The sequence below is a fragment of the Protopterus annectens genome, chromosome 13.part0 (assembly GCF_019279795.1).
Source record: "Protopterus annectens isolate FY-2018-M chromosome 13.part0, PAN1.0, whole genome shotgun sequence".
Taxonomy (NCBI): Eukaryota; Metazoa; Chordata; order Ceratodontiformes; family Protopteridae; genus Protopterus; species Protopterus annectens.
Genome location: NC_056747.1, coordinates 1183556296 through 1183580245, shown reverse-complemented (window position 1 = coordinate 1183580245; position 23950 = coordinate 1183556296). Strand labels below are relative to the sequence as shown.

The following is a 23950-nucleotide window of genomic DNA, read 5'->3' as shown; positions in this document are numbered from 1 at the left end:
CCATGGCAACAGACCCTTTTTACTGAATAGTTAGCTAGAGAGAGAATATAAAGCAATTCAGGAGTATTTGACTTGCATATCAGGGGACAGTGCTAGTCACCGCAAACTAGTTGTCCTATGTGCAACTAGGTATTGGAGAAATTTCAATCGTGCTTTTACAGGAAAAATGTCACTCAAGGTGTCTAAGTCAATACAGGGTACGGCCAAACACTTGAGAGGGAAAAGTACAGTTGTGTACACTTACCATAAATGTAGATGTTCAAGTGTATTCACTTTTACAGTCATTACATTTGGGTAATCTGCAGGCAGGTTGCCCTCAGTCGGCCTGAATTCCAAAGTCCTGGGTCGGTTGCTGTCTCCTCTTCCATGATGTCAGGGGTATAAAACAGGCAGCCAACGCCATTTTCTTTAGCTTTTCTTACCCCAGATGTCAGGTGACCCACAAATGGGTAGCAAAAATATATATAAACTATATATACATGCAACAATATAAACTTTACCTTCATCTACAAGCAAATACACCACAAAGGCTGTAGAAAATAGTGAAGGAAAGGGAAAACTCCAGAATAAAAGGGGGATGGCGGGCGGGTAACCTGGACTGCAACAGTGAATACACTCTAACATCTACATTCATGGTAAGTGTACACAACTGTACTATGTTGTTCGTGTTTCACTGTTGCAGTCATTACATTTGGGTAGAGTCCCAAAGCTATGGATGGGAGTCTGGAGCTAAACTGCATTAGGGGCGGCTATAAGGCCCAGCAGAACTGCAGTGGCAAAGCCTGCCCTGGACTTAGAGTAGAGAGGCAAATGATAATGCTTTGTAAAAGTGTGAACAGAATTCCAAGTAAAAGCCTCTAGAATGTCTTTGGTTGGTACCCCTCTGAGAAAAGCTGCTGATGTAGCTGCAGCCCTGGTGGAATGAGACCTAATGCCCTTGGGCACCGGTTTACCATGGTGTAAGTAGCAGAAACGAATGCAGTGGCTTATCCACTTTGAAATAGTCTGCTTTGAAATAGCCTTTCCCTCTGATCCTGCAGCAAATGACACTAGTAGCTGCTCAGTTTTTCTTAAAGCTTTAGTCCTGCTCAAGCAGAATCTTAGATGTCTGTGTACGTCCAAGGAATGCAGAATCAGCTCCCCCTTGTTCTGCAGATATGGATGAAAAGTTGGCAGATGAATAGCTTAAGAGCCACAATGGAAACCACCTTAGGCATAAAGGAAGGATTTGGTCCTGAGGGACACCCTGTCTTGGTAAAATATGATATAAGGCTCCACAGCCATGAGGGCCTGTAGCTCTGAAACCCTTCTTGCTGAAGTAATTGCCAGGAGCAAAGCTGTTTTCCATAAGAACTTTAGATCTGCAATAGCAGCTGGTTCAAATGGAGGCAGGGTGAGCTTTTCCAACACATAATTGAGGTCCCATGCAGGAATTGGTGATTTTCTGGGAGGCCTTACATTTTTGGCCCCTCTAAGATACTGCTTTAGCAAAGGATGAGAAAAGATTGGTGGCTCTGTTTTGTAATGAGCAGAGATGGCAGAGGCATGGATTTTTATTGATGAAAATATAGGCCTTTGTCAAGCATCTCAGTCAAGTATTGTAAAATGAGAAATATTTGGCTCTGCTGTGTCAATTCCTTGTGCTTGGTTCCAAGCACAGAATCTCTTCCATTTATCAGCATAAGATTTTTTAGTACTAGGCCTTCTGGCTTCCAAAATGACATCCATCACAGATTTACTGAGAGGTGTTTGAATAACTACATGATCAGCCATGCTGCCAAGTTCAGTGTTTGGAGCTAATTGTGCAGGACCTGATTGTTTTGCTGAGACATAAGTGAGGTATTTGAGGCAAGTACCAAGCTGGGAATCGAGACATATTCCTTAGGATTGGGTACCAGTATTGGCAGGGCCAGTCCGGGGCAATTATTATCATCTTTGGTTTTTCTTGTTTGACCTTTAGTAGGACCTTGGGAAGAAGAGGCAGAGGAGGAAAGGCGTAAACTGATAGGTTTTTCCAACTGAAGGATAGGGCATCCACTTTCCATGCTTGTCTGTGATAAGTCCCTGTGCAGAATTTGTCCAGTTGATAATTCCGAGGAGAGGCAAATAGGTCTATGCCCGGGCTCCCCCATTTCTCTGTTATCATGCTGAAGACTTGTGGATCTAGTTTCCACTCGTGAGGGTCCATAGGGTTTCTGCTTAAGTCTGCCAGAATATTTTGCTTTCCTGGCAGGAATTGAGCTTGAAGATGTACTTGGTAAGTCAAGGCTGTGTCCCACAGTGCCATGGCTAGTCTGCAAAGGGGGTATGAGTGTGTGTCCTCCTGCTTATGTGCCACATAATCGTGGTGTTGTCGTCTTTATAAGTAGTTGTCCTGGATGAAGTAAGTCCTTGAAGGCTGCCAGGGCATTTTGAACAGCTAACACCCTCTTTTTGGTTGATATGCAGAAGCATTTGTTTTGGGGTCCATATGCCCTGAATGCATCTTGCCGCCAGGTGGGCCCCCCATGCATAGTCTGATGCATTTGTTAAGGTCTGGCTGGCAGGGGGTAGAGTGAAAGCCCATCCCATGTTTTGGTGACATCCCTTTGCCCACCAAAGAAACTCCTGTTGTAAGCAGGGAATGAGAGGAATCATCGTTTACAGACTGAAAATGTTGACTCCATAAAACTTTTTAGGTACCACTGTAGTTTCCTCATATGTAGTCTTGCATATGGAATCAGTAGAATGCAGGATGCCATGAACCCCAAAGCCTGCAGTTTGTCTTTCAGATAACTGGGTTTTTGTTGCCATCTGTTTGAAGTAAATAGTCAGTTGCCTGTTTGTCTGGCGTGAGGAAAGCCATCTGAGCAGTTGTATTCAAGCTTGCACCCAGGAATGTAATCTTTTGAGAGGGTACCAGCTGTGATTTCTTTTCATTGATTCTGTACCCTAGGCATGTTAGAAGCCTTTTCACAAACTCCAGATGCTGAAGAAGAATGTCCTTGTTCTCTGCCTGAATGAGGCAATCGTCCAAGTAAGGATACAGTTGTATACTTCTTTGTCTGCAAAATGCAATTACTGGTGCCAGGCACTTAGTAAAGACCCTGGGCACAGTAGATAAGCCAAAGGGCAGTGCAGAGAATTGGTAATGCATAAAGCCAGCTTTGAAACGGAGGTATCTTCTGCACGATTCCCTTACTGGGATATGCAGATATGCCTCTTTTAAGTCTAATGTCACCAGCCAAGCATTCTTGCCCAGCACGTGCAGAAGCTGCTGCAAAGTTAGCATTTTGAATTTTGGTATGTCCAGGAATGTGTTCAAAATTGATAAATCCAGTATTGGGTGCCCGGCCTCGTCTTTTCTGGGTACCAAGAACAGTCCTGAATAAAACCCTTGTCCTTTTTCCTGTTCTGGCACTGGCTGAATAGCTCCCATTATCCATGAGAGAATAAACTTGTTTCTGTGCCTCTGCCCATTGATTTGTTTGGCAGATCTGGCCAACCGTTTGCAATTGGCAGAGTGTGGAAGTGGAATCTGTCTCCCTAAAATACTATGTTTAACACCCACTTGTCCTGGGTTATTAACTGCCAATTTTGAGCATAAAGTGCTAATTTTCCCCCCTAAGGGTGCTGCCAAAATATAAGTGCTTGGTGATGGCAGAGGGAAGTCACGGACACTGTTTACTGTACGGTTGCACTTTATTTCCTCCAGATTTGGAGGTAGAAGCACCCCATTGCTTTGACCTGCAAGAATCCTGTGACTGGTATTTAGAACCTTTCGGGCGCCTGGATTTGCCACGTGGAGCTCTGTCGGACACAGGAAAGGACCAATTTTTTGTAGGCCAGTGTCTACTGAATCTTGGTGGCTACACTTGTAAGAAGTCTTTTACATTTGCATAGACTTAGCTTTGTCTTCCATTTTCTTTAAAACCTCTTCTGCCTTAATACCAAACAGAGCATCATGCTGTAAAGGTGCATCCAGCAATTTAGCTTTAACATGATCAGGCAAATTTTGCTCTTTCAGCCAGGCATGCCTCCTAATCACAGATCCAGTAACTGCGGCCCTGCAGGAGGTCTCTAAGGAATCAAAACCACACTGCAAAGTATGCTTTCCAACTTGTTCTGCTGCATGCAATAATTCCTGCAATTCTTTATTTTCAGCACATTCAGAAATCAACGTAATATCTGTTTCAGTAATCCCATAACATGTTGTTGATACTTGAGTATATGAAACTGGCAGTTAAAGGCCCTACTTGCCAAGGTTGCAGATGTATAAACCTTATTTCCCCATCTATCCAGTGCCCTAGAATCTCTGTCAGAGGGGGTAGGGATTTTTTGCTGTTGAGGCCTTAACACCTTTTGGACCCTGTGAAATGGTTTCAGGGTCAGCAGCAGGGCTTCTAAATAAAAATTTGAGAGAGTCAGGAACCCTGTAATATCTGTTAGGCTTGCTAGGAGCAGGAGGTAAGGAGTCTGGAGTCAAGCTGGACTCCGAAAACACATCATCCACAATGTCTAAAACAGGAGGTATGGCTAAAGGCATATGCTGAGGGAGAAGGAAATCCCTAAGCCTCTTTTTTGATTCTAAGAAATCTTGACTCTCCCAGTGAAAATGCTCCCTCAAAGTATGCAAGGTTTCTCCAAAGGAATAATCTTCAGGAGGAGATGCAGATGGAATAGATTCCTCTGCATCAGAATCCTCATAGGGTGGTATAGAAAATTCCTGATCAGAAGAGGAATCAGAAGAAATAGAAACCTGATCTGAAGATTCATAATCAGTGTCTTGCCTAGGCCTCTTATCAGGAGGGGGTTGGGAACCCCTGATCAAGGTAATTAGGTCTTCAGTCATTTAGATCATCTGCTTTTTGGGCATAGAGGCCTGTGCACGTGGTTCATGTGTCGTATTTTTTTAGCTTTAGAAATCGCTTTTGTCTTTGTTTTTGAAGCTGGCAGCGGTTTTATATAAAAATGCTGTGGCCTGAATACACCCTCAGAAGCCGGTGCCTGCTCGGTGGCTCTGGACCCATCCGAGGGAGAGACATCCGCAGGTACAATACTTTGAGAATCTCGCGGCATGCCGGACTCCACATGGGTCTCAGTAGAGGCCTGCGACTCGAAAGTAGCGGGTATCAGGGGCTGCGAAAGCACCTCACTGAGTACCGGTGAACCAGCGACTGGCTTAGGAGCAGCTTAGTCGGTTTTGGACCTTGACGGTCTGTCTCTGTCCTTTTCTTTGCATTTTTTGTGAACTCCGGTAGTCGGATTGCTATCAAATGACATTTCAGGATAGTTAAATCGGTTTCCAAAATATTTTGAGGCAAAGATATACAGACGCTTAGTGTGTTGGTTAAATCTAGCACAAAACCGACAGCTAGGCACGTTATGATTAGGGCCTAGGCAAGGAATACAGTATAAATGGAAATCCTTATGAGGTATTTGCCTCCCACAAGTAATGCAATTATTAACTTTTACTGGTATGGAGCAAGAAAAAGTTTCCCCAACGGGGTACTTAGCTTTAGTGAAGACTTCGGTTCTGAAACTTGAATTCGAAAATTTCAGGAGTCGGACGACCGGCACTTGCGAACTGCTACTGCTTCTACTTCGAGCACCGCACGGCAAGAAAGACTAAAGAAAATGGCGTCGGCTGCCTGTTTTATACCCGATGACTTGACGTCATGGAAGAGGAGACAGCAACCGATGCAGGACCCAAGACATTGGAATTCAGGCAGACTGAGGGCAACCTGCCAGCAGATTACCCAAATGTAATGACTGCAACAGTGAAACACGAAGAACATCTGATACTTCATCCTTAAATTTTCAGGGTCTATGTGTTTATGCAGACATTCTGAAGTTATTACTTACTGAAAACCAAGAATTGGCTTGTCAAGAATGATGAAAAGAGGGAAGCCGCATGAATGGCTACTACATGTCTACTGCTAGTGCTGGTCTCATCAAAGCTTCATTCTACTGGGATACAATGCTCCTTTGCTTCTCTCATCAGAAGCAAAAAGCACAGATCCCAAGATGAGAAGCAGGCCACAGCCTGTTTGATGATCCACAGTATTGTCCCAGATGATGCAAGGGTCAGTAGGCTAGTTCAAAGGTTCATAGATTAGTACTAGGCTAACTGCCCTTCTGGGTCATTTTAAGCCTAGCCAATTACCCCATGTGAGAATCAAACCCTGTACCTTGTGTCTGTAAGGAAAACACCTTAACCATTATGCCAACCTCCCACCCCTGTTGTTGTAGTCTTTTCCTGGTAGATGCCTTGAATAGCAACCCGAGACCAATCAGGAACTTTGGAAAGATAGCTCCTCTGGTACTTTGGAAAAGATGATCTCCTTAAGGTCTCAGATAACCTTACTCTTGTTCTCTAACACTTTAAAGAGGTCTGCAGCTTCAGAACCAAACAAATTTTGAGTATCCAGAGGAAAGTATAAAAATTTAGCCTGGACATTTTTAGGAAGGGACTAAAGCCTAAGCCAGAAAAATCCATAACTGACCCTGATGCAGCATGCCTTGAAGTATCAGCTGCATCATAACTACACTTGAACAAATGTCTAGCTACCTGAGAAGCAGAATTGAGTAAAGAAAGAGCTGAAGTCTTGTTGTCAAAGTCAAGCATTATCAGTTGAGACATTCCCCAATATGGAAAGAAGGAAGAGCATATATTTGGTCATGTGTACTCGATAGGTGATTGCTATGAAAGCCAAAGTTGCAGAAAAATATACCCTTTTCCATATCTATCCATGGCTCTGCTCTGTCTTTTGGCAAGACTTTAAGAGAAGGAATAAGCTTAGTGGGTTTGTCAGCTGATAGAGAAATGACAGAGGGATTCCTATAAAGAAACTTCTGAACCTCAGGGACCTTATAAAGCCAGTCTTTTTTCCCCGGGCAAGAGGTTGAGACTCAGAGGCTTGTGAAACAGAAATTTCTGATGCCAAGAACAGGAGGCATTGCAGAAGATCTAGGGGAATCTACCTGAAGATGATCATAGAAAGAAGGGAAATGAAGATCTGCTTAAGGTCTCACGCAACCTTACTCTTGTTTTGTAACAACTTAAAGACAAGCTGTGATTAGGCATCGGTCATTAGAGGTATTTTTGGCTTAAGATTTAGTCCCTTCCAAAGAACGTCAAGGCTACATTTTTATACTCTCCTCTACATGGCAGATATGTGAATTTTTTCCTACTTAAAATGTTTAATCATTTTAAGGATAGTATCCCCAAAAGAAAGCTCCTCCACTGAGGTATCAGGAGAGAGAGTCCTCATCAGAACTAACTGCAAAAGGCAGATGAGCCTGGGAAGAATAAGCTAAAGATTCCTCCCAGAATCTAAATCGTTTTCATCAGTACTAGTCATCTCCCTAGCCTTTTTTTTTTTTTGCTAACAGGAGTGGAAGAAGGAAGACCTACAGGAGAAAGGACTGATAACCCATAAGTGCTCTTTAAAACGACGAGGCCTTTAAAAACACCTTGAGTAAAGACTTGCATTCTTTCTGGGAGTTCTTGGCAACAGGAGCAATATGCTTGGTTTTCCACTTTAACAGGATGCCCACCCTTGCAAACCTTGGGAGGTACCAAGCCCTGAAGTACCCTTATTAAAGAACCCATGACTTCTTCCTATACAAGAACCCATGGAATCCCCCAAGGCCCTTCTGAAATTACCAGCTAAGGTTGGGCTTCTTATCCTCAATCAACAGATGTGCAAACAAGCCTGCCCCAAATCTGCCTCCAACAGGTTATAACAGCAGAGGCGAACTGCTGAATAGGAGTGTCCGTGATCTCAGACACAAGACGACGCCCTGTAGGGGCTGGACAGTAGAAGTCTCCAATTTCAATTTCTTTAAAATGGGATGGACATCCGGACAGGGAGATTCCAAAGCCATGTTACCTTGAGCAAGAAGCTTAAGGTGCTGATTTTCAAGATATACAGAGAGAGGAGAGAGAGAGGACTGCACAAGGTCTTAGGAATGAAGGCCTGGCAAACACAAGGTCTTAGGAATGAAGGCCTGGCAAACACAATACTCGTTATAATTTTATTCCACACCTAAACAAAAAATGCACTTGTCTGTCCTTAAGAATCTGCTTCGCACAATTATATTTCCCCTTTCTGCATGACTTTTACCTCCAACAAATACAGCTAAAATGAAGGGTCCCCAATGGGGTACTTCTATTCCTGAGACTTGGCAGTTTGAACCTAGGTGTATGACAAACCAAACATGAAACACTGTTCAGACTGATGGAATGGAAACTGAGGGTTTTGAGTTTGCACATCACTTATGTACTTTATGCTTTGGAATTATGATACACATCTGACTTATGGGTGCATGGAAGGGACAAGGGCTTTGGTATGCTAGTCTGACATATGGCTATCCATGGCAGGACGTAGTAAGGAAAACTGTACATCTTACAAAAGCGTGTTATATTTCAACAGTAAAGACTAGTCTTAGTGTAGGTCCCGACTCGAGATTTGGAATGAATCAGTGGCAGAAAAGTACAAGACTAAGGGCAGGCACAATCTCCTGGTGTGGATCATTTTTTAACAGTGTACGCCAGAGGAGGAAAAGTACCTCTTAGCCCGAGAGCTTTTGAAAAAAAATTACAAACTATGAGGGAAGAAAAACGGTCTAAGACTTCTTGTGGAGGATCGCCAACATCAGAAGCATTAATCAAAGACTTAAGTTAATTTTTTTTTTTAACTTAACCATACTGCACATAAAACTTAAATGTGTTCATATGTTTCTACTGTTGAAAGAGTCATATGATCAGCAATTACTACTTCAGAAACTAAGTGTGGTGTGGCAACACTTTCAAAATCTGAAGCAAAAACTGAAAAGGTATTTGCTTACATTTCCTGATTAGTCAGGCACAACAAAGTAGAGAAAACACCTAAGCTTGATAAAACACAGCAGATTTTCTTTCAAAAGGTCATTTTTACATACTTTCTTTTAAGCACAAAGACAGAACACCTAGGTGGTAATTCCTTATACTCTTTCCAATTATATTGGCCTATTTCTGGTACTACATACCTTTTTAGTAGGTCCTCCACTGGATGACAAATCAATTACAGAACAAGAGTTTGTATAATTTTGTAAGTAAGACCCATCTCCTGGGCTTGGTGTTTCAAGTGGTAAAATGCCAAAGCTGTAAAAGAAGAAATATGTATAGTTTACTCTACAAAAGTATATACACATGTGGAATTTTAGCAAAGTCATGTGTCCTTCAAAGGTCATTTTAATGATTAAGTCAGTCATAAGGAGTTAATCAGGTCATGTCTGCAATGCAGGATAAGGGCACAGCCACAGATCACAGTAACATAAGAATGAGTTTAACTTCAGATACAGTATAATTGTACAAAAAATCCACAGTAAATGACTGACTGTTCACTATTGTAGTACTAATTACTAGGATATCCCATTATGGATATCTGTACATCTGCTCAGGATACTGAAACAGAAGTGTCTTCCTCTTGTGCCACAAGTCTGATGTATGATGCAAGTGCCCCAAGGACATGAGGTACAGTACTTCAGAACTTTCTTGCTCCAGACCCAAAAAGTCAACAAAGACAAGTGGTCACCAAAAAGAACATGTTAACCAAAAGAAGGGAGGAGGAATAGCATACCCCCTCAGTCAAAATACAAAATAATACAAAACAGGTGGAAGGAGGGTGAGATACAATATCACAACAGTGATCAGTAGGACAAACTCTTATAATAATTTCTTACAAAACTGTACTATGTCTTTCTTGTGATCACTCAAACATACCTCTTAGCCCTGGAGCTTTTGAAAAAAAATTACAAACTAGGAGAGGAAGAACGAGCAAACAATCTTAAGACCCATCGTGGAGGATTTCTAATATCAGAAGCATGTAAGTACTAAGTTATTAAGGTGCCATTTTTTACTTGACCATACTGAACATGAAATATGAACAAAAGGCGAGAAGACACCCAAAGTTTTCTTAAAGCCCAGGGAGAGGGAATGAGGAATACACCTGGTATATAAGATTACCTGTAAGGTGATCCAAGTAAATTCAGCTCTAGCCCTAGAAATGGCATCAACTTTGTGATGCTTAGTAATAGTGTACAGAGGACCAATTAGCAGCTCCTTGAATCAAGATTACTGGAAAAATAAATCACCAGAAAAAGCAAAAGCTCTGATGAAGCATGCTTTGACCAAGCCTAAAAGCTCTCTTAGCATGAAATGAACAAAAGGAAAATTCAGAAGAGATCCATTTGGAAATGGCCTGACTACAAACAGGGAGCACCTAACTTTTTATAAAGATAAAATTGGTAAGTTGTCTATGAGCATCTAAAGAATGCAATTTTATATTAGCAATTGTTTTTCATGCATGAAAATTTATAGGAGTGTGGTTGTTGTGTATGATAAGGTTGTGAAGGTTAGGTCAGGTTGGGATTGGTGGTTTAACTTTTATATGTATTTCTATTGCGGGAACATGATCCAACCAGAATGTTAATTTTTAGGCAATGTCGGTCAGACGAGCACACAGTTATACTGTGAACTTTACACTGTGACTGGTGGTTGCAGGCAAATTAGCCCTTTCATTAGTGGAAATTTAACCACGGAGAGTTTTACATTTTTGGCAAATGCCATTCAGCCGTATCTTAGTAAGTTATGCATAACAATGAAGAATATGTTGCGATTAGTAGTTGAGGCTGAATATGCCTCAACTAGTTGAATGTGATCTAATATGTGTACAAATTCCCAATTTTGTAGTATTATCTAAATGTCATATTTTATGTACATTGTTTTGTGCCGATAAACCTTGCGATGGGGTACAAGCCATTTTTGCAAGAATTTATGTGTTAAAACATTTTAGCGTTGGACTATTAACCTCTTTTGCAATGCTGATCAGTCGCATTCACAGTAAGGTTGTGAATGTTACGCTATGATTAGCGGCTGGTGTCGGATAAGCTTTCTCACTGGTGGAAGTGTATCCAATGGGATAATCAAACTTTCAGCAATTGCCACTCAGCAGATTTCTAACAAATTGTGTACACAAATGAATTTCATGTTGCGATTTGTGGTTTGAGCTGAAGTGGCCTATTAGCCGATTGTGATCTAATAGGATTATATGATCTTTGGCAATGTTGAACAGTTTAATTTTAATATTCATGCATATAGTTTTGCTCCAAAGAGTCATATGATTGGATAAAAGCCATTTTATTAAGATCTTATTGGTCAAATCAACTTCTGACCATGTAAACAATATTAATAATATATAAAATTTTCTACTGGTTGGTTAAATATGATGGAACTGTTTTTTGATATTTTATATTTTATCTTTGTATTTGAAATGTATTAAGAGTCTTGGAACAGAGTGTTTTTGTAAACAAATTACGTTACATTTCTCGCGTTTTAAATTTATGGATGAATATGTTTCAAAAAAAAAAAAATGATTGGTTAATTTTTTGATACTAAGATGTCCAATGGCCAGTAGTATCTACATGCGATTGGACAAATGATGAATGCGTATTGGCTTGAATATATGTGACGGTTTTTATTGGTAATAAGAAGAGGGCATGTATAATGGAGGCAATCTCATTGGTTCATTAGTTTTTTAAAAATGCAGGTTAAGAAATCATTTTACCTGATGAAATTCTGTTTGGTACGGGACAAAATCCTATATGTGCGAATAAAAGAATATTTCTGTAGTGCGTTGTGAATTTTTAGTGTTTTTTAGACCACTTTCTCTGGTGGAATTATTCGTGCTTGCTTCTTGATTTTTTGGAGTCTTCGGTATTGTTTGGTTTGTGGAAAACAGAAAATAGGACAAAAAAAGGTGGAAGGAGGAAGAGATACAATATTGATCAGTAGGACAAACTCTTAGAATAATTTCTTACAAAACTGTACTATGACCTTCTTGTGATCACTCAAACATACCTCTTAGCCCTGGAGCTTTTGAAAAAAAATTTACAAATTAGGAGAGGAAGAACGAGCAACCTTAAGACCCCATCATGGAGGATTTCTAATATCAGAAGCATTAAAGTACTAAGTTATTAAGGTGTCTTTTTTTACTTGACCACACTGGACATGAAATATGAACAAAAGGCGAGAAGACACCCAAAGCTTTCTTAAAGCCCAGAGAGAAGGAATGAGGGAATACAAATGTTATTTAACATTACCTGTAAGATGATCCAAGCAAATGCAGCTCTAGCCCTAGAAATGGTATCAACTTTGTAATGCTTAGTAATAGTGTACAGAGGACCAATTAGCATCTCCTTGAATCAAGATTACTGGAAAAAAAAAAAAAGAGCCAGAAAAAGCAAAACCTCTGATGAAGCATGCTTTGACCAAGCCTAAAGGCTCTCTCAGCATGAAACAAACAAAAGGGAAGGGCAGAAGAAATCCATTTGGAAATGGCTTGACTACAAACAGGGAGAACTCAACTTTTTATCAAGATAGAATTGGCAAGTTGTCCATGAGCATCTACAGAATGCAAGATTTTCCCTTGTTTTGAGGGAAGGGAAAAGGCTAGGGAGAGTAATAGCTTGGTTCAAACAGTTCACTGACGACATCAGGCATAAAATAAGGGTTACTCCTGAGTGTAACCCTATCTTTATGGAAAACCAAAATAAGGGGGAGAGAGCCCAGGGGAACTTGCAGTACAGAAAACCCTTTTGGCAGAAGTAGAGGCTACTAGCAGGATCGTCGCCAAAGTAGAAAACTTAACAGTAGGGGAGGCAACTTTTCCAAGACATAAATCAGGTCCCAAGGGAGAAGGATGGATTCTTTAGGCCAGAGGTGTAGAACAACTTTTAAAAAGTGCTCAACCTCAAAAAGTAAACCAAAGGTGGATCAAAAGGATGGCAGGCAGAAATGGCTGATAGATGTGGCTTTTATGGAAGAATATGCCAGGCTTGAACTGAGCACCTACATAAGTACGGCAAAATGAGACGAATACCCATTTGAGAGTCCTGATTCTTTTTGTAGCAAAAAAAAAAATAAATAAAAAAATCTCTTCCGTTTAGAAACATAAGATTTTAAGCAGGCTCCTTTATCTCCTGTAATATTTGTAGCAAGTCATTTAAAAACTGATACCGAGTAGCTATTAAAATCTGATCATCCAGAAGGTTAAAATTCAGTCTCCTGAGAGCTAGATGAATTAGAGCCCTTCTGCTGTGTGAGCATTTCCATCCAGTGAAATAACTTGTGGTGACTGCCCTGCTTCAAACAAAAGAAAAAGAGGACCGATGTTTGGGCTACAAAGGAGTCATAAGTAAGATTTTTTGGTTTGTCTAAGGTGTAAAGCAATGTCCTTTTCCAGAAAGAAGTCATAACATCAACTCTCCAAGCTTATAGGTATAGAATTCTTCAAAAATCTGTTTTGTTTTAAGGCAAAGAGATCCATCTTAGAAGTACCCCGCTGATAGACTATCTGTAGGAAGACCTCTGTTCAACTTCCACTTGAGTCCTCCCTGGCATTTGCTCAGGGAATCTGCCAATGAATTCTTCTCTGATGGAATGTAAAAAGTACACTTCTGCACACTTACCATAAATGTAGATGTTCGAGTGGATTCACTGTTGCAGTCATCACATTTGGGTTATCCGCTTGCAGTAATCCTCAGTAGGCCTGATTATCAAAGTCTTGGGTCCTGCGTCGGTTGCTGTCTCGTCTTCCATGTCAGGTAGCCAGGGATATAAAGCATGCAGCCGAGGCCATTACATCAGTTTTTCTTGCCCCAGATGTCAGGTGCCCCCATAATGGGAAAGTACAGTTGTCTACACATACCATAAATGTAAATTTTCGAGTGTATGCACTGTTGCAGTCAACACACTTGGGTTATCTGCTTGCAGTAGCCCTTAGTTGGCCTGATTAACAAACTATTGGGTCCTACATAGGTTGCTCTCTCTTCTTCAGTGACGTCAGGTCATCAGGGGTATAAAACATGCAGCCGATGCCATTACATCGCTTTTTCTTGTCCCAGATGTCAGGTGCACCCCTAATGGGAAGTAATTAAATATATAAAAATACCAGGTTATACCTCCAACAAAAAAACAAATACACCAAAAAGCTTTTAAGCATAGTAAAGGAGAGTAGAGGTATAGCCAAAAGAAGACAGGGGGCTGGAGGGAGGGTAACCAGGACTGCAACAGTGAATACACTCGAACAACTACATTTATAAGTGTACACAACTGTACTATGTTCTTCATGTTTCACTGTTGCAGTCATCACATTTGGATAGATTCCCAAAGCAAAGGATGGGAGGAGGAATTCAGGTAGCATTAGGACCAGCTATAAAGCTCTGCAAGACTGCATTGGCAAAGCCAGCTCTGGACGTAGAGAAAATTGGCAAATGGTAATGCTTGGTGAAAGTATCTACAGAAATCGAGGTAGCAGCTTCTAGGATGTCCCTGGTAGGGACGCCTCTGAGAAAGGCTGTAGAGGTAGATGCGGCCCTGGTTGAGTCGGGTCTGATCCCCTGTGGGATAGGTTTTCCACGGTGCTTATAGCAGAAATGAATGCAATGGCCTATCCATTTAGAAATGGTTTGCTTTGAAAAAGCCTTCCACTCTGTCCCTGCAGCAAATGCCACCAGCAGTTGTTCAGGTTTCCTTTGAGGTTTATTCCTGTCCAAGTACAATCTAAGTTGTCTATGCACATCTTAGGAGTGCAGTATCCATTCCCCTTTGTTCCGTGGCTTAGGAAAGAATGTTGGCAAATGGATGGACTGATTAAGAGCCACATTGGATACCACCTTGGGCATGAAACAGGGACTGGTTCTGAGGGACACCCTGTCCGTATTAAAGATGAAAGGTTCCACTGCCATAAGGGCCTGTAATTCAGATACCGTTCTAGCGAAGTGATTGCTAAAAGGAAAGCTATTTTCCAAGAAAGAAATTTTAAATCTGCAGTAGCAGCAGGCTCGAAAGGAGGGAGAATGAGTTTCTTCAATACAAAGTTAAGGTCCCAGGCCGGAGTTGGAGCTCTCCTGGGTGGTCTTAAATTGTTGGCCCCTCTGAGGAACTGCTTGAGCAGTGGATGAGAGAAGAGGGGAGGTTCTGTGTTATAATGAGCTGAAATTAGAAGTTATGTACCTACCATAACGTTCCATGTTAGTTGTCTTCTCTCGCCTTCTTTCTTGCTGGAAGGGTTCGGAGCCGATCCTCAGCTCCGACTCGGCACTTGCTTTAGCTCGAGAACTCCTTTTACCAGCTCGAGGCAACCCTATATCCCATGATGCAAGGCAGAACTACCTCAGATCTCGTTTGGCAGCTAACTAACCTTGCTAAAGACTATCCTAACAGAATTAGGAACAATGGTTCCTAAAAGAAATCCTCCTAACAACGTACTAGAGGAAACAATCTAATAGGAACTCTCCAAGATCTGTCCAGGCCAAGGGAAAGGAGGGAGGGACGCAAGAAAGAAGGCGAGAGAAGACAACTAACATGGAACGTTATGGTAGGTACATAACTTCTAAATGTTAAGTTGTCAATCTCGCCTTCATTCTTGCTGGATGGGACCGCGTCCCTAGCACCTGTATCCCGGGTGGCTCAATGGAACAGACTCTTGAGAACTGTGGAACCAAAACTGGCCCTATCTCTGGAGGCCAAGTCCAACTTGTAATGAGAGACAAAGGTATGGGGCGTAGCCCAAGTAGCTGCTGCACAAATGGTATCAATGGGTAGTCTATCCTGAAAAGCTGTAGAAGTGGATAGACTCCTGGTAGAGTGTGCTTTAGGCTTAGAAGATAGCTGTTTGCCCCTGAGAGAGTAGACATAGGAAATAGTGGAAGTCAACCATCTGGATAAGGTCACTTTAGATACTGGAAGACCTATTCTGTTTTCTGCATAGGAGACAAATAATTGGTCCGATTTTCTGAATTGTTTAGTTCTATGCAAATAGTACCTGAGCTGACGATGGACATCCAAAAAATGCAGTTTCTGTTCAGCTCTGTCGGAATAGTTTGGGAAAAAGACTGGTAGGTCTATAGATTGGTTAATGTTGGTTTGAGATACGACTTTGGGGAGAAAGGAAGGGTTAGTTCTTAATGATACCCTGTCCTTATGAAAAACCAAATAAGGGGAACGAAATGCAGAGAGCTTGAATTTCGGAAACCCTTCTTGCAGAAGTGACAGCCAGTAAAAATATAGTTTTCCAGGTCAATAACTTTAAAGAACATGAAGCAGACGGTTCGAAGGGAGGAAGCATCAAGGATGCCAACATTAAGTTTAGATCCCATTACGGAGGAGGATGCTTTATAGGTGGTTTTAGGAGGAAAACTCCTCTCAGAAAGGCCTTGCATAACCTATGAGACAATGTTATTGTCATGCAGGCCAACATGATACTTAGAAATAGCAGCCAGTTGTACTTTGACTGTAGATGACGAGGATCCTGAATGAAAAACCTCCGCCAGGAAATCTAAAACTGAATGTACAGGCGCAGTAAAGGGGTCAATATTTCTGGAATTCGCCCAAATAGAAAAACGTCGCCACTTGCTAGCATAAACAGTCCTAGTGGACGACTTCAAGGAGGAGACTAAAATGTCTCTGACTGAGTCCGAAATCATCGGTAGCCTGGCTAGGGTAGGAAGTGGAGCAACCAAGCAGTGAGGTTGAGAGAATGAATGGCCCGGTGCTGCTGACCCGATTGATGGATCAAGAGATCCGAACTGGGTCCAGATGCCAGGGCTGCACCAGAAGGTGACGATGCAGGGACGGAAACCAAATTTGTCGAGGCCAATATGGGGCAATGAGGATCAACTCGGCTCTCAAAACGGTGGCTTTCTGAATGACTTGTGGAATCAAGGGAAAAGGAGGAAAAGCGCAGAAGTCCCCGGGCCAATCCTGGGTTAGAGAGTCTCTCAGAGGTTGGCCTGGAAGGGGAAAGAGAGTGAAGAAATCGGGCACTTGTTGTTTTGAGGAGTAGCAAAAAGATCGCAACAAGGAGTGCCCCACTTCAGAAAAATCTGATCCACTACAGATTGATTGAGAGACCACTCGTGAGGCATCAGAATGGATCTGCTCAGCCTGTCCGCTAATAGGTTGGACCTGCCGGGATGTGCATTGCTATCAGAAACCGCTGAGAAGAGATCGCCCACTGCCAAAGTCTGAGAGCTTCTCGACATAACGGATAGGACCTGGTCCCGCCCTGCTTGTTGATGTACCAGACTACGGACATGTTGTCCGTCTGTACTGCAATAGTCCCGTGGGAAGAAAGTCGCTGAGGGCTTGCAACGTTAAAAGCACTGCTCTCATCTCCAGGACATTTATGTGCAGATGGTATTCTATGGGTTGCCACGTCCCGTGGACCATCCTGCCCTGATAATGCCCCCCCCCACCCGATCAGAGAGGCATCCGTAGTGACTGTGGCAACTGGAGGAGGGGGAATAAAGGGTCGGCCCTGATGAAGAAGAGGGGAAGATATCCACCAGTTCAGATGAGCTCGGCACGACTGTGTTACCAAGATTTCGTGCCTCATCGGGAGACACTGGTACGACCACTGCGTGAATAGCATCCACTGCAGAAGACGCATGTGGAAGCGAGCCAGAGGTAGAAGAACAATGGCCGCAGCCATAAGACCTAGAACCTTCAGTATAAATCTGGCTTTGATCTTGTTGCTTTGCAAAAGAAGCCGAACAAATTTTTGGATGTCCAGAATTCTTTGATCTGTTAGTCTGGCTAACATTTTGACGGTGTTTAATTCTGCGCCTATAAAGGTGATAGATTGGCAAGGCAGCAGAGAAGATTTTTCGAAGTTTACTGAAATTCCCAAACTCCTGCAAAGCTGTAGAGTGTAGTCTCTGGACTGAAGAAGCTGACACTTGGTGGTGGCGGAGAGGAGCCAGTCGTCCAAATAGGGAAACACCTGGAATCCTCGACGCCTCAGATGAGCTGTGACCACTGCCATGCATTTGGTAAACACTCTGGGGGCTGAAGTGAGGCCAAAGGGCAGGGCTCTGAATTGGTAATGACTGGTCCCTAGCAAAGCGGAGAAACCTTCTGAGCCGCCTGTGAATCTTTATGTGATAGTACGCATCCTGAAGGTCTATAGAGCACATCCAGTTGTCCTTGCCCAGAAAGGGCAGAATGGACTGAAGCGTGACCATCCGGAATCTTGCCTTCTTGACAAATCTGTTCAGATTGCTCAGGTCTAATATTGGTCTCCAATCTCCCGTCCTTTTGGGGACCAAAAAGAATCTGGAGTAGACGCCGGATCCTACCTGGTCTGCTGGCACCGTCTGCACGGCTCTTTTTTCTAGGAGCTTTGAAACCTCCTGTTCTGCCAAATCCCTTTGACCGGGTGAGATGTCTGGAAGGGATTGTAGAGGTACGGGAAACCTTTCGAAGGGGATTTTGTAACCCTCGGATATAATCGACTGTACCCACATCTCTTGAGATAGGGATTGCCAGGCTACTGGGTACAGCGAAATCCTTCCCCCGACTGCCTCCAAGGGTGGACAGTCGGGCAACACCTCAGGGATGCTGAAAGGGCTTCTCAGGAAGAGACTCCCTGTTGCCCTGGTTCTGAGGACCCCCCCTGCCTCTAGGGCGGCGTCTATTATTGTTACCCCTCTGCCTCTGGGGTAAACTGACCACGTGTGTCCGTGTAGCTCCTTGGGCTTTACGGAACCACATCTTCCCCCTTCTGACCCTTGGGGTATGGTCTAGAAGGAGTGGAAAACTGGACTCCAACGGCAGAAAGTTTTACCGTCCTGCTCACACCTGGTCAAGGTATCCTTCACCTGAGGTCCGAACAAAGCCGAACCATCAAAGGGGGTATTAGTGAAGGACGCCTTAAAGGGGTCCGCAAAATTACAAAGCCGCATCCAGGCTTGGCGTCTAAGAGCAACTCCTGTGCCTGCGGCCCTGCTCGCTCCATCGGCCGCATAGGATATGAGCCGCATGGAGGAGTTAGATATAGAATTCAGGATTGCAAGCTGCGAGGCAATCTTTTCCTGAGCCCCAGCAGCAGAAGGATCCTGGACTACTTCACCCAGTTCCTTGAGAACATCTTGTTGAAGCCTGGTGAAGTGACAAAGATAATTCAGCGAACACATAGCAAAGGTCGCTGAAGAAAACATCCGCTTTCCATACCTGTCCATGGTCCTAGAATCCTTGTTAGGAGGATGGACAGGTACTGAAGGATCCGCCAGTTCCTTCTTAGTGGCCGCCGCCACCACCATAGCATCCACAGAGACACCCTTGGAAGGGGCCGTGATGAATTTGGATGGTCTCCTGGGGACAGGTTCCACAGAATCTGGAGCCGCCCACGCCTTCCGAGCCACTACCTGCATCAGTGGGTCGAAAGGCGGAGACACCCAGGAGGTGGAGGGTCGGGATCCAAAAGCCTCCAGGTATACCGACTCATCCTCGGAGGGGTCAATGGAGGGCCAATTCCCCCTCTGTTTGAGGAGCTCAAGGATGTCTGAAAAAGAGACATCCTCAGAGGGGGACCGTGGGGAACCCTCCGACTCATCTAAGTCGGTATCAGATGTAGTAGACTCAGGGGAGTCTGTGTGTTTCCTCTTACACGCCCTCTTCCGAGGGGTTCCCCTGCAGGATCAGGAGAAACCTCGGAAGAGGAGGAAATTCCCAGTGGGGAAACCTGGGGCGATGGATCCCTGGGCCTGTGAGCAAGAGGTTGGCAAGAGGCATCTGCAGGCACTGAAGAGGGAGGAGCTAGAGGGATGGACCGTTGACCAGGCTCAGAGGCCAGGACACTCCTCATCACCTCAAAGGCTCCTCTCCCGGGAGGCCGGAACACACCCGCCCAAGAAACAGGAATGGCCGGCTCCAAAAGAGAGAAGGCTCGAGGCGATGTCGGCGCCGAGCTTACCAAAGCCGAAGCCCGAGAGGGAGAGCGGGTCGGACAAGGGTCCGATGCCACTAGCCCCTCGGAGCCGACAGTGGAAACCCGACGACCGGATCCCTCCAAGGAAGGTCTCAAGGAGGAGATCGGAGCCGAGGACGACGGAGCCGAAGGATGTATCGGCTCCGCATCAAACAGTCGCTGTCCGAAGCTCCGGCTCCAAACTACGGTGTGGAGTCGGAGGAGGAAGTTCAAGGATTGGGGCTATAGCCGAAGTCTGTTGAGACGGGCTATGGAGCATTTGGGCCAGTGCCTGAGACTTCAACAGCCTGCTTACCACCCTCTCTAAATCGTGGTCAGACAGCCTGGAAGATCTCGAAGATCGGCTCCGATGGCTCCGCTCCGACAAAAGAGGAGACCCCGGAGCCGAGTGGATACTCAGTATAGAAGGGGACCGGGATCTCTTACGGTTCGAAGCCATCGGAGCCGAAGTCCCTTGAACCCCAGATGGAGCCGAGGATATCTCGGCTCCGATACTGGATAAAGTGTCGGCTCCAGCCGGAGCAGACAAGGCCACAGTAGTCAGGGTATAGGAGCCATCCAGCGCCGAACCCACTACTTGAAAAGAAGATGTATCGGCTCCAGCCGGAGCCGATGTCGGCTCCGACAGAGCCGGAGCCACCGGAGGAGGCTTGGACACTGTAGCCTGAGCCTTCGGTGGTTTAGGAGGTTTTCCTGACCCTAATTTAGGAGGAGAACCTTCTGGCTTAAGTAAGCCTCGGAGGATGAGTTTATTCCTCCTTTCCTGCAGGACTCTCTGGCTAAAAGCATGACATAAAGCACAGGAGTCCTGCAGGTGCAAAGGCCCCAGGCAATAAACACAAGAAGTGTGACCGTCTGTCAGAGACATTTTCTGACAGCACTGGTCACACTTCTTGAAGCCTGAGACCTTGCCTTCCTTTGACATCCTAGGAGGATGGAAACACAAACAATCCCAACAAACACACAAATTAATCCCTTACACAAACACACAGGAAGGGAATAACCAATGGGAAACTAGGCCTGACTAAGAAACTTTAAACTAAAGATTATAAAAAGTTTAAAAACAAGGGAATAGGGTGGGCTGTAACTAACTACAGACTAAACTGACACTAAAAGGGAAAAATAAACCCCTAACTACTCTTTTTCTTATTTCACAAAGAAAAACTTACCTCAGCTGGCAAAGGAGACCTCTTTCGCTAAGCGGCAAACAAGATCTGAGGTAGTTCCGCCTTGCATCATGGGATATAGGGTTGCCTCGAGCTGGTAAAAGGAGTTCTCGAGCTAAAGCAAGTGCCGAGTCGGAGCCGAGGATCGGCTCCGAACCCATCCAGCAAGAATGAAGGCAAGATTGACAACTTAACATTGGCTGAGGCATGAATTTTGATGGAGGAAAAAGACAGGCTCTTGTGAAGCATCTCTGTTTAAGTATTGTAAAATCTGAGGTAAATTGGGCGCTGCTGTGCTCGTCCCTTGAGAATGGTTCCAGGCACAGAATCTTTTCCATTTTTCAGCATAAGATTTTCTATTAGGCCTCCTTGCCCCTAAAATGATATCCATCACTGGTTTACTGAGGCATGGTAAAGGAGAGATTATGAAATTAGCCAGGCTGCTAGGTTCAAAGTTTGAAGCTGAGGGTGCAGAATCTGGTTCTCCTGCTAAGACAACAGGGTAGGACTCTGAGGCAGGTGCCATGGTGCCAGCAGTGACACTGCGCAAAAGGGGGTACACCTGTGTTGGCATGGCAAGTCTGGTGCAATCAGTATCGTCCTTGGTTTGTCCTGTTTGATCTTTTTTAGTACCTTGGAGAGGAGAGGCAGAGGGGAAAGGCATAAACTGATAGGTTTTTCCAGGTGAAGGACAGGGCATCCACTTTCCAAGCTTGTTTGTGGGGAGTCATTGTGCAGAATTTGTCCAATTGGTAGTTCTGGGGGGAGGCAAACAGGTTATCTCTGGGCTCCCCCATTTGTTTCTCAACATGTTGAATACAGTACAGTTGTGTACACTTACCATAAATGTAGATGTTTGAGTGTATTCACTGTTGCAGTCTTTACATTTGGGTAATCTGCTGGCAGGTTTGCCCTCAGTCGGCCTGAATATCAAAGTCTTGGGTCCTGCGTCAGTTGCTGTCTCCTCTTCCAGGATGTCAGGGATATAAAACAGGCAGCCAACGCCATTTTCTTTAGATTTTCTTGACCCAGATGTCAGGTGCCCCCCAAATGGGGAGCAAATATATAACTATATATACATGCAATTGTCACAACATAAACTTTACCTTAATCTAAAAGTAAATGCACCACAAAGGCTGTAGAATATAGTGAAGGAAAGAAAAGCTCTAGAATAAAGGGTGATGGTGGGTAACCCAGACTGCAACAGTGAATACACTCGAACATCTACATTTATAGTAAGTGCACACAAATGTACTATTTTCTTCGTGTTTCACTGTTGCAGTCATTACATTTGGGTAGAATCCCAAAGCTATGGATGGGAGGCTGGAACTAAATAGCATTAGGAGCGGCTATAAGGCCCTGCAGAACTACAGTGGCAAAGCCTGCCCTGGACTTAGAGAAGAGAGGCAAATGATAATGCTTTGTAAAAGTATGAACAGAACTCCAAGTAGCAGCTTCTAGAATGTCTTTGGTTGGCACCCCTCTGAGAAAAGCTTCTAAGGTAGATGCAGCCCTGGTGGAATGAGACCTAATGTCCTTGGGCACCAGTTTACCATGATGCAAATAGCAGAAACAAATGCAGTGGCTTATCCACTTTGAAATAGTCTGCTTTGAAATAACCTTTCCCTCTGATCCTGCAGCAAATGCCACCAGTAGCTGCTCAGACTTTCTTAGAGATTTGGTCATGTTTAAGTAGAATCTTAGTTGTCTGTGTACTTCCAAGGAATGCAGAATCCACTCCCCCTTGTTCTGCGGATTTGGGAAAAAAGTTGGCAGGTGAATAGTTTGGTTAAGAGCCACACTGGATACCACCTTAGGCATAAAGGAAGGATTGGTCCTGAGGGACACCGTCTGGGTAAAAATATAATAAACGGCTCCACAGCCATGAGGTCCTATAGATCTGAAACCCTTCTTGCTGAAGTGATTGCCAGAAGGAAAGCTGTTTTCCAAGATAAAAACTTTATATCTGCAGTAGCAGTTGGTTCAAATGGAGGCAGGGTCAGCATTTCCAACACAAAACTGAGGTCCCATGCAGGAATTTGTGATCTTCTGGGAGGCCTTAAATTTTTGGTCCCTCTAAGATACTGTTTTAGCAGAGGATGAGAAAAGATGGGCGGCTCTGTGTTGTAATTAGCCGAGATGGCAGAGGCATGGATTTTTATTGATGAAAAAAATAGGCCCTTGTCAAGCATCTCAGTCAAATATTGTAAAATCTGAGGAATATTTGGATTTGCTGTGTCAGTTACTTGTGCTTGGTTCCAAGCACAGAATCTCTTCCATTTATCAGCATAGGATTTTCTAGTACTAGGCCTTCTGGCTTCCAAAATGACATCCATCACAGATTTACTGAGCGGTGTTGTTTGAGTAATTACATGATCAGCCATGCTGCCAGGTTCAGAGTTTGGAGCTGATTGTGCAGAATTTGATTGTTCTGCTGAGACAGTAGATGAGTTATATGAGGCAAGTACCAAGGAGGGAGTTGAGACATATTCCTTAGAATTGGGTACCAGTGCTGTAGAGGACAGTCCGGGGCAATTAGAATAATTTTTGGTTTTTCCTGTCTGACCTTTAGTAGGACCTTGGGAAGAAGAGGCAGAGGAGGAAAGGCGTAGACTGATAGGTTTTTCCAACTGAAGGATAGGGCATCCACGTTCCATGCTTGTCTGTGATAAGTCCTTGTGCAGAATTTGTCCAGTTGATAATTCTGGAGAAAGGCAAATAGATCTATGTCCAGGCTCCCCCATTTCTCTGTTATCATGCTGAAGACTTGTGGATCCAGTTTCCACTCATGAGGGTCCATAAGATTTCTGCTTAGGTCATCTGCCAGAGTATTTTGGTTTCATGGCAGGAATTGAGCTTGAAGATGTACTTGGTAAGTCAAGGCTGTGTCACACAATGCCATGGCTAGTCTGCAAAGAAGGTAGGAATGTGTGCCCCCCTGCTTATGTACCACATACCCGTGGTGTTGTCCGACTATCAGTAGTTGTC

General features: G+C 43.9%; 1 protein-coding gene across 1 annotated transcript in view; it reads right to left on the bottom strand.

Annotated features, from left to right (window-relative positions):
* CDC27 (cell division cycle 27) overlaps positions 1–23950 on the bottom strand; it is a 2763676-nt gene that overhangs the window by 1802955 nt on the left and 936771 nt on the right. The window contains exon 13 of the mRNA XM_044055179.1: positions 9013–9127. Within this exon, the coding sequence (XP_043911114.1) occupies positions 9013–9127 (115 nt within the window). The remainder of the gene's footprint in view (positions 1–9012; positions 9128–23950) is intronic.